We start from the raw sequence: 12,299 nt of genomic DNA on the forward strand, positions 1-12,299 counted from the left end.
GGATAGCCTGGATCTTTGGATCAACGTTTGTACTTGATTGTTTTTTGGAATAAAATTATTTTATTTGCTAAAAGAAAATATTATTAAATTTTAAGTTTTATTTTAAATATGTGACCTAAGAAATTGACTTCAGAATATATTTACATATCAATGCCACCTATTAAATAAAATTTCCAATTAATTAAAATGAAACAAAGACAAAAAAATCTTAAATTATTAAAATAGGACAATTAAAAGACTGAGTTGTTAAATGAAGAATAAAATATTAACATTTTTTGAAATAAAAGACTTCAAATGCATTTAAGTCAAATATAAAAATAAAATAAAAAACTAATAATATTTAAAACAAAAAGTTACACTCACCTCATCTAAACTCTCTTAAAATGACGTTAACCGTCAACGTACCTTTTAATTTTAAAATCTACATTAATATCCCACTAGTTTTTATTAATACTGTACCTATTTATATTGGAACCATTCTAATAGTTCTTATCAATACCGGTTTATATTGGTAAATTCTAATAGATTTTAATAGAAGTTGATGTAACTTCCCTTCGAAAATCATCAATGCTCTGTAGAAAGTGGAAAAAAGAAAAATGCTATAAGAATGAAGTATGTACTGCTCTAAGTCAGCCTTATTTATGATATATAATAAAATTGAAAAAGAAAAAAACACATTTTATTTTTTGAATTAAATAGTCAAGTGTCTGAAATCTGAAATACATCTTATTAAAGATGATTAAATTGAATGTCGAGAATTTGAACTACCACGTCCTTATACAGGTATCAATTGTGGTGGCTTAACTATATTGAAAAAAAAGACTTTTATACTGTCAATATATATATTAATCGTGTGTACTACAACGTTTCGCCTTGAATAAAAATAGCGTGAGTGTGTGTTTGACAACTCTGTACGTGTCTCGTTGGGCAATTCTAGTTGAAGCAATCAATGGCCACCACCAAGTCACAGTCACAGTCTAACGCCACCATTGATCCAAACTCTGGTTTCTCCTCTCATTCTAGAATCTTCCATAGCCTCCGTCCAAACGTTCCTCTTCCTCCTCCTTCTCTCCCTCTCTCCCTCACCGAGTACGTACTCTCTCTCATCCCCGCTACCGCCACCGAAAACAACATCACCGCCGTCATAGACTCCACCACCGACAACCGCCTCACTTACCCCACCTTCATCCGCCAAATCAAAGCCCTAGCTTCCTCTCTTCAATCACACACCTCTCTCTCCAAAGGCCATGTCGCATTAATCCTCACTCCTACTTCCTTACACGTCCCCGTACTCTATTTCTCCCTCCTCCTCCTTGGCGTCACCATCGCACCTGCTAACCCACTCAGTTCCCAATCCGAGTTAACTCACATCGTTCATCTCACAAAACCAGTCATCGCGTTCGCAACTTCCTCAACCGCTTCCAAAATCTCTAACCTCCCTTTCGGCACAATCATAACAGATTCTCCTTCTTTCCTTTCCATGCTTAACTCTAACTCCGAGCCTCGCCGAGTCGAAACGAGTCAATCAGACACAGCGGCGATTCTCTTCTCTTCGGGGACTACCGGACGGGTTAAAGGCGTGTTGTTAACTCATCGTAACTTCATCGCTTTGATTGGAGGGTTTTGTTCCCTGAAGCATGTTTATGATGACGGCCTTGCAAATGAACCGCATCCGGTGTCGCTGTTTCCGCTTCCACTTTTTCATGTGTTTGGATTTTTCATGATGATGAGGGCTATGTCTATGGGGGAGACTCTGGTGTTCATGGAGAGGTTTGATTTTGAAGGGATGTTGAAGATTGTAGAGAAGTATAGGGTTGTCTATATGCCAGTGTCGCCGCCGGTAGTTACGGCGTTTGCTAAGTCGGATTTGGTGAAGAAATATGATCTTAGTTCGATCCGGTTGTTAGGATCCGGTGGCGCGCCGCTTGGGAAGGAAGTTGCGGAGAGCTTCAAAGCAAAATTCCCCAATGTGGAAATTGTGCAGGTAACAAACTTACTTTATCTTGCCCTATCCATGTTTTATTATTTTTTTAATATTATACAGTAATTTTAAAATGAGATTATATGAGAATGTGATTCCTGTGGGTTCCAATCAGAAACATCCACTTATTTATTACTAAGAATCAGGAATCCCACTTATTCATTATCAAAAACTAAGGGTGTGTTTGGTAATAGATGAAATGAGGGAGAGAGAAGTTAAGAAGAAAGCTTATTGTGATTGGTTTGAGAGAGAGAGGTTGAAGAGAGTGATAAAGGTGTGGGCCCCATGCCAAATTTCAATCTCCGCACGATAGAGGAAAGTGGGAAGAGACTGACTTTCTCACCAAAATTACGATACTCTTCTTTATGTCAACATCAAATTTTATTTATATTTTGGCATCTTTTATATTGATCTGTTTTGTTCCTAGCATAGTTGATTTACTAAATATGCATGATAAGTGTGGATAGTTTTTAAAATGTTTATGAAACTGTCATAAGATTATTCATTTCATAATAATTATAAAAAATCTAAATTATTTCAAAACCAGTTTCAAAATTCATTGTATCATCTAATAATTTTTTTATAAAAAATCAATAAAACTTTAGCTATGAAATATAAATTTTGAAAAAATAAATATTTAATCAATAAAATTAATAATTTAATTTAATTCAACCAAAAATAGATACTTCTTTCTCATCTATTTCTACCTTCTTTCTTTTATACCAAGCAACACATTAAATTTATTATATTTCTCATTTATTTGTCTCTTTTCATAATCTTTCTCATATTTTTCTCTAATTTCAACTTCTTCTCCCATATCCTAAGTGAAAAAATTGCAATAAAAAAAACTAAGTCAAATTTCAGCAATTAGATTATGGTCCGTTTGATTTTTATTTTTTTTAATGATTTTTAGTGTTATATGATTTTTTTAAATAAAATTTTTAAAATTCTTTTTTTATAAAAATTTCAAATAAAAATTTGATTCGAATAATTATTCTTAAAATATTATTTTAAACATTTTATTATCTTATTAAAAAAATTTTGAACATCGAAATTTCAAAATTTTACTTAATTTTGAAGTTATTTCAATTAACTTTTCATAAAAACTATTTTTGAAATACAATTTCTAAAAATTATGATTTCGACTCTATTTTAATTTTTAATAATATACGTTTATGTTATAGGATAGGATGTCAAAATTAATCTCTTTTATTTAAAAAAATAAATATAAAAATACTTGTAATATTTTGACAAACAATTTTGTAAAATCCTTTTCAAAAATACAAATAAAAATCTTTTTTTTAAAAGATAAATCAAACCGACACTATTAGATAACAAATAGATTAAAAATAAGTGAATTAGAATGATTAAAAACACCATTAATTCAACTCTTCCACTGACAAAATAATTTATCTCTCTTTCATGTCCATAAATATAAATGATACTCCATCTGTCTCATAATAGGTGTTTTCTTTGAGATTTTCACAATTTTTTAAGATAATGATTAATTGTGTTATATATTATTATTTACTAAACTAATCATATTATTAATAGGTAATTGAGTAGTTAGATGATTTAAAATACAATAAATAAGGGTAAGTTAGTGAAAAAAATAATGAATATCACATTGATATTCTAAAGGAATAAATAATTTGAGACAAATAAAAATATGAAATATGACGGCTATTGTGAGATGGAGAGAGTAATGGTGATCTATTCATAAAAGATGGTTTAACATAAATAAATGATTTCTTAAATTTTATAGTATTAAGACTACCTTTTATCGTGCCGCAAAAAATACGGAAGCGCATCACACGCTGGAAATACAACAGAGTTGCCAATGAATTTTATTTATTTTAAAAGAAAGAAAATACCTATAAAATACAAGGGGGGAGAAAAAGGGTAAGGAAGTTGGTTATGCAAGAGGAAAGTATTAGCATCTCTCATATTCGTTGTACTCAACGTGAACCGTTTTGATTATTTTGTGTGCGGATGTGTGTTATTATCTAAAGGTTACTTGCGATAGATTTTAATAAAGGGTAAATAATGTATTAATTAATGTGATCGCCAAGATTTCAAAATCTTGTGCCTACGTATTCTCGTAGTACAATGAGAAAATCAGAGTTTCGTAGTTCGGAGTAAAAAACTATGTATTTGTTGTTTATTTTTAGGGAACCGTGTTATAGTCGTATCCTATAAGTGTTTGACGTTAACTGATTTTGATCCTAGTTTAGATGCTTTAAGATTTTAGTTTGACTGCTAAGGAATGAATATAACCGTTTTTTTAATGAAAAGAAAGTTGATTTTGAAAAGGTTTATGATGGAATTGAATTTAAAAACTAGGTCATAAGTGCAAAGAACGATCAAAATGGTTCCCATTGAGTACAACGGATGTGAGGGATGCTAATATCTTCCCCTTATATAACCGACTTCCTTACCATTTTTCTCTTCTCTTCCCTTTGCATTTTATTGATGTTTTCCCTTTCTCTTAGAATAAATAAAAATCAATGGTGACTCTGTTGTATTTCGAGTGTGCGATGTACTCAGGCATTTTTCGTGACACCCTTATAGCATGTTTAATGGGAAAGAACTAATATTTGATTGCATGAACTATTTGTGTGGGATCAATTGTCATATTACATTCAAGGAATCTAAATTAATTTTACTCGAGAAATAATTTCAATAAACAATCTATATATGATTCAATCAATTTATATTTGATCCCATAAATTATCAAATTTGATATTATTTAATGATAAATAAACGTCCTAAAATGAATGACATATTTAATTTAAAATACAAATTAATTTCTTTTTTAAAATTCTACCATTTAATCATTATTATTTCCATTACTTCAGTACTTTGGTAAAAACATCATTCTTTCTATTTTATTTTTAAATTTTTCTTAATATGTGTGAAATGGTCAACTGAATTACTCATTATGGGATGCAAGAAGTAATATATAATAAAAAATATGACAAAATATAAAATGACGTGAAATAGAAAATGTGCATGATATAGATGATGGTCATCGTTGAAAGGATTCTAGCATGGTGATACGGTTAGATGTCTTCGGTGAATAAAGATGGATATCCCTTCTCGCCAAAGTCAAATAAATAAGAGAGGTAGAACTTATAAGTGATTGAATAAATCGTAGCGAGACGTAAAGTCATACTTAAATAGTGATGGCGGTTAGAATCATTGTTGGTGTACATGGCGTAAGATGCGGGGCACTGTTGGATCAATATCAATGGTTGAGATGAAGGTGGTGATCTGCTCTAATGTGGCACTTCACTTCGGATGCCGCTCGTTAGTTGATTGAATGAGTGCTTATAATTAAATTGGACATCTTTATTTGTTATAAATAATTAATTAGTTTGTTATTTCTATTAGCAATTTAAGTTTGGATCTTTAGTAAGGCCCATTAGGTCAGAATACTTTATTTAAAGAGATTAGCACTTGTATATTCTTAATCATAATTTATCAAATTATTCAGCTTGATATGATATAAAGAGCTCTCATTCGATAGGGCATCTCCTCCACATAAAAAACCCTAGCCGCCTTAAATGTTGTTCTTTGGTACAAAAAACTAGCCTCATTGCGGGCATTGTTCACCATTATTGTTTTGAACTGTTCCCAGGCACTGTTCCGTATTGTTCAGTGGTACTGTTTCAAAATGTTCACTGGTACTTTTTCACACTATTCACCCATACTATTTAGTATTGTTCAATGGTACTACCGTTTCGCATTGTTCCCCCGATATTGTTCACAGTATTTTTCAGCATTATTTATCACTAATGTTTGTGGTATTGTTCATCACCATTGTTTGAACAGCCGCACGTATCTCCATCGACTTCTCAACCTCGCACTCGCTTGTGATATTTTTTACTTGCATTTGTTTCTAAATTTTTTCAATGACTAACAGTAAAGATGAAACAAATGCGTACAAGTCTGAATCAAAGTCATCTATTATTCCTCAATTTTACAAGTTAAATGGAAAGAATTATTTAAAGTGGTCCCAAGTCATGAAAACGACCTTGAAAGGTAAAGAAAAGTAAAACACCTTACTGACGCACCTTCCAAAGAGAAAGATCCCAAATTTGACGAGTGAGACACATAAGATTCAACGATCATTGCATGGTTATGGGCTTCAATGACTTCATAAATTAGTGATACTTGCATGTTCCTAAGTACGACAAAAGAGATTTAAAAATCATTAGAAGAAACTTATTCTAAAGCCAAAGATGTTGCCCAAATATATGATGTGAAGGCGAAAACACTAGGAACTAAACAATGCAATAAAATAATTACAGAATACACTAATCATCTCAAAGCATTGTGGATGGAGTTAGACCACTACAGAGTTATCAAAATCGAATGTACAACAAATGCAACAAAACTTACGGAGTACACTAACCATATGACACCCTTATCCACACACTTCTCCATCTATTCACCTTGTCCTAGTAACAAAAAATATCCATTAAGGATGACAACCTTATAAATATAGCAGGTGAAGGAACAATTAAACTTAATTCATCCATGACTCTTAACAACGTCCTTCATATCACAAAATTGACTACTAGCCTAATTTCCATATATAAACTCACAAAAGACTTATCATGTAATGTTATTTTCTATAATAACTCTTGTGTTTTTCAAGACAAGAATTTGGGGAGGACCTTTGGAAGTGCTAGAGAATATGGTTTTTACTACTTGGATAACAAAGATTAAAACCCATATTTTCTCAGCAGCAATTCGTTTTTGTCATAATCAATAAAGACTAATAGGGAGAAGGTTATCGTATACCATTGTCACCTGGGTCATCCTTCGTTTAGAGTCATTAAGCAGTTTTCTTGTTTTATTTAAAACATTAGATGTTGAGAGTCTTCATTATGAGGTGTGTAAGTTTCCTTAACACAAGCGCGTACCTCTCTCCACTATTAATAAAATGAGTACTTTTTCATTTTATCTAGTTCAGACAGATGTGTGAGGTCTATCTAATATTCCAAATATTTTAGATGCCCATTGGTTTATCACCTTCATTAACGATTGTACTCGGGTTACTTGGGTCTACATAAACAAAAAATTTAAGTTAGTCATATAGTTCCTCAATTTTGGTATGAGTATTAAGAGGATTCGGTCTGATGTCAAAAATTATTTTAATCATAATCTTAATTTTGTGTCGAAATCAAGGTATATAAGTCTTCATGTGTTAAAACACCTCCAACAAAATGGCATTGCTTAGAGAAAAAATGGGCATTTGTTAACCAAACTCGTGCTACGATACTTCAAAATAAAGGTCCCAAGAAATTTGGGGCGAGACAGTTTTAACTGCATCATATCTCATAAATCATTTACCTTCTACTGTCCTTGCTTCCAAAACTCCTATGGAAGTCTTATCCTCGTTCTATCCTAATGTGTCTACCTCTAGTAATCTCACTCACAGGATATTTTGGTGTACATCGTTCGTTCATATTCATAGTGATGGTAGAGGGAAACTTGATCCTAGAGCCTTAAATCGTGTCTTTATATGATATTCTTCCATCCAAAAAGGTTACAAATGTTATCATCCACCGTTTCACAAGTTCTTTATCTCTCGAAACGTCACTTTCCATGAACAAGAAAGTTACTTCGTTCAAACTTATCTTCAGAAGGAAGAACGTAAATAAGGAAGATGAGTCTTTTATACTTCCTGACCTTACTCTTGGAACTGAACGTGATTCTAAAAAAGATGAAACTGATGTAAGATATGGAAAGAATTTAGTATATACAAGAAGGAAGACCATTCCTGAATCTACTCATACCCAAGAGTTTGTCCCGATATTACATGAGGTAAATTCTAACTCTAGTGATTCAACTTCTGAATTTTCTCATGAACAGGAACTAGAATCCAATTCAACGCCACCACCATTACCATCACACTATCAAGATTTACATCGTCCAACTGACCTTAGGAAAGATACCAGAAACTCTACCAACAACCATTTTACCCTCTATCAAACTACCTAAGTTTTGAATATGTTTCACATACCCATAAAGCCTTCCTTACAAATCTGAACACTATAAAACTACATACCTCTCTGTATGTGGCATTGCCTGGCAAGAAATGCAAACAAGCCATGGATTTGGAGACGAAGGCACCAGAAAAGAACAATACTTGGAAATTGGTTTCTTTACCAAATGGAAAGAAACATGTAGGATGCAAGTGGGTATACACTACTAAATACAAGACAAATGGATCGATAGAGTATAAGGCAAGATTGATAGCCAAAGAATTCACTCAAACCTATGGAGTAGATTATTCAGAGACATTTGCTCCAGTTGCAAAAATGAATACAGTTAGGGTGATATTATCTTTAGCAACTAATTGTAATTGGAACTTAAACCAATTTGATGTGAAGATTCATTCCTTCATGGTGAACTTGAAGAAGAAATCTACATGGATGTACCTCCTAGGTTCCGTGAACATCCTACCACCAACATCGTGTGCAAGTTAAAAAAAAGTCTATATGGGTTAAAGCAATCGCCACGAGCATGGTTTGGAAGATTCACTAAAGTTATGATAAGTTTGGGCTTCAAACAAAGTCAAGGAGATCATACCTTCTTTATCAGACATTCTGAAACAAGGGGGCAATTATGTTATTGGTATATGTGGATGATATTATAGTCACAAGTAATAATGAGGAAAGACAACAATTATTGGATATACATTTAATCAAGGAATTTGAGATTAAATTCTTGGGAAAATTGAAATACTTTATGGGAATTGAAGTCGCTCACTCTAAGAAAGAAATTTTCATATCTCAACAGGAATACATTACTGATATTCTGCAGGAAACTGACAAGACAAAATGCAAGCCTGCAAATACATCAGTTGATCCAAATGTAAAGTTGGAAAATGCATAAGATATATCGGTTGATAAGGAAATGTATCATAGATTAGTCAAAAAACTTATATACCTCTCACATACTAAACCTGATGTTGTTTTTGTTGTTAGCTTAGTCAGCCAATTCATGCACCGACCAAAGGAGATTCACTTACAAGTTGTGCTCCGAATTGTACAATATTTTGAAAGGAACACATGGCAGAGGAATTTTGTTTGAAAGAAATGGAAGTGTAGGTCTTGAGCATATACCAATGCAGACTATGCAGGGTCAATTGTGGATAGAAGATCAACTACAGGTTATTGCACTTTCCTAGGTGGAAATCTTGTGACTTGGAAAAATAAGAAACAAAATATAGTATAGAGATCTAGTGTTGAAGCAGAGTTCATGGCAATGACACAAGGGATATGTGAACTAATATGATTGAAATCTATCTTCGAAAATTTAAGGATAAAGTGTGATAAACCGATGAGACTTTATTGTGATAATAAGTCAGCTATCAGCATAGCTCATAACCCAGTGCAACATGACAGAACCAAACATATTGAAGTTGATAAACACTTCATTAAAGAAAAATTAGTCAATGACTTTATTTGCACTCCATATGTGTCCTCTCAAAGAAACCTTGTAGATCTTCTAACAAAAGAGAACAATAACAAAAGAGAACAATATAAAATAGGTAAAACGTTATTATATATTATTCCTCGGTCAAAGGCTGATTTATATAATGAGAATACAATCATTATAAATGATTCTCTCCTTAATGGAGAATAAAAAAAATGAGAATAAACGAAAATAATCAAACAGAAAATAAAATATTTTTCAATAATATATACTCACCAATTTGAGGGGGGTGTTTTAAATAATTAATTAATTAATTATTTTTATTAGTAATTTAAGTTTGAATTTTTAATAAAATCTATTAGTAAATCAAAATACTCTATTTTAAAAAATTAACATTTTATATTATTAATCATAATATATCAAATTATTCCACTTTAACACTATTGAATTAGTCTTATTTGACATTTGTATTTAATCTGTCTTATTGGTGGTTTGCTTTAATCTTAAATAAATAAATAAATATTGTAAGGGGAATATTTATATATATAAAAGTATTTCTTTTGTCTAAACAAGAAATGGTAAAATGAATAATGAATCACGTGACATGGGGAGTACTAACATTACCATTTAAAAAGGAAAAATGGTAACAATATTCTTTGATTGCATCCGATCCAAGTCGATAGCGTCGTGTGTTCTCGATTGAAGTACTCTTTTCTAAGGTTATGTTAAAAAAAACTCGTTTTGGAGGTATTGGGACAACCACCATAACTTTTGTTCTTCTAGGCTTACTAAAAGAATTGTCACTGACACATTCTTTTAAATACACAGTTTTTGTGATTAGTTTATGTTTTGAGTTTAACTGGAATGCCCGATAGTGTAATTAATTAGAGCTTATCACGTATTGTTGTGCCAATTATAGAACATTTAATTTTTTTAGTTATATAATCATGGAACCAGAAACATTGGAATTTTGTTTGTTTGATTCAAATATATGGAACAGTTGATTTTTTTATTATATCATTATAGAACTTTTTTATTATTATTGTTTTAACATATAATATGTAAAAGAGATGTATTTTTTGTTTTAATAAAAGATATGTAAAATGAAACTGGCAGAACAAATAAATATGTATTTTTAATAATGTGATTCTACTTGTAGGGTTATGGTCTGACCGAAAGTGGAGGAGGAGCGTCAAGAATGATAGGCTTTGATGAGGCTAAGCACCATGGTTCTGTGGGTCTACTAGCAGAAAATATGGAGGCTAAGATAGTTGATCCTGTTACTGGAGAGGCATTATCTCCTGGCCAAAGAGGGGAGCTTTGGATTCGAGGACCAACAATCATGAAAGGTAATTATTGTCAAGCCATATATATGCAAGATCAATGATGTTTTTGACCAAATGCAGTTGATATAGCTAGAGATATCTAATCATCTATAGTTATTATGGTGTCAGTGCAGGTTACATAGGAGATGACAAGGCGACTATTGAGACATTGGATTCAGATGGATGGTTGAAGACCGGCGATCTTTGTTATTTTGACTCTGATGGTTTTCTATTCATCGTAGATAGACTGAAGGAATTGATCAAATACAAAGCTTATCAGGTGAAGCATTGTGAAGTGAACAACGCATGTCACATTATTTTGCCGATAATATTTTATTATCTTTACATTTTCCTTTCTATTTTTCAGGTTCCCCCAGCTGAGTTAGAGCTCATTCTTCTTACTAATCCTGAAATTGCGGATGCCGCAGTAGTTCCGTATGCATCTTCTGCTTTAATCATCCTTTGTCTCAATTGAAAGCAAACCCAAAATTGTTTTCAATACTTTTCAAATTCCAGTTCATGTGGAAGCAATATAATTCAATTTTTTTGTGGTCCCAAAAAAATTGTTGATGTAATTTACTTGCTTTAACAAAGTACATGACTATGTCTATTAGAAGGTTCACTAAATCTACTACTACTACTAATTTTTGGGGACAGGTATCCTGATGAAGATGTTGGACAGATTCCAATGGCGTTTGTGGTAAGAAAGCCTGGAAGCAACATCACTGCAGCTCAGGTCATGGAGTATGTGGCAAAGCAGGTGTGTTTTAGGCAGATATTTAGTGAATAAATTATCCATCGAGTCCAAAATGTAGTTTACAGCAGCACAACGTGATTCTATCACTAATAGACTCAAGTGACATTTGAACTATCGAATCCTATAAGTTGGAGGATTTTATATACATATATAAATATGAGTAAGAATGAAGAGTTAGCTTTACTTACCATCCAAAGCCACAGCTTGTACAATAGACTTTGTTCAGACCCTGTTAGAATTTTTTAATTTTATTCTTGTCATGTTTTAAGTATGCTTATTATTGTTGCAGGTGGCACCATACAAGAAGATAAGACGTGTTTCTTTTGTTAACTCTATACCAAAATCTCCATCAGGCAAAATTTTAAGAAGAGAATTAGTGGCTATTGCTCTAAATAGTGGTTCATCCAAATTGTGATCGGGATAAATTTTCATACATTTATGATGTCAACATATATACTGGTATTACAGTACTTTTTTTAAAGAGTAACTATTTACTATTGTTTGGAATGCATATAAAACAGTACTTAATTCTTTATGTCGGTCAACATATCAGGTTTCGAATTCGATGTATATATTCGGCGTTTGTCTTAGTAGTCTAATTTGCACCTAGTGACAGAGCCAGAAATTTTGAGTAGCGGGGTCAATAACCCTTTTATAAATCATATATTTTAATTTTATCTTAATCACTTATAAAATATACTAACATTTTTTTGCCTTAAATTGGAATCATTATGAAGTTTTTTCAATTCAAATTCGATTTTTTTTTCTTCATGAAGGACCCTAA

The 12,299-nt window shown here is 32.0% G+C and overlaps 1 protein-coding gene across 1 annotated transcript; it reads left to right on the plus strand.

Moving 5' to 3' along the window:
* Positions 1 to 693: 693 nt before the first annotated feature.
* LOC127084245 (4-coumarate--CoA ligase-like 9) lies at positions 694 to 12,045 on the plus strand. The gene is made up of 6 exons (XM_051024664.1): positions 694 to 1,984; positions 10,593 to 10,782; positions 10,893 to 11,038; positions 11,126 to 11,193; positions 11,416 to 11,518; positions 11,805 to 12,045. The coding sequence occupies exons 1-6, from the start codon at positions 950 to 952 to the stop codon at positions 11,928 to 11,930; spliced, it is 1,668 nt and encodes a 555-aa protein (XP_050880621.1). The 5' UTR covers positions 694 to 949; the 3' UTR covers positions 11,931 to 12,045.
* Positions 12,046 to 12,299: the final 254 nt, after the last annotated feature.

This window comes from Lathyrus oleraceus, chromosome 5, assembly GCF_024323335.1.
Source record: "Lathyrus oleraceus cultivar Zhongwan6 chromosome 5, CAAS_Psat_ZW6_1.0, whole genome shotgun sequence".
Lineage (NCBI taxonomy): Eukaryota > Viridiplantae > Streptophyta > Magnoliopsida > Fabales > Fabaceae > Lathyrus > Lathyrus oleraceus.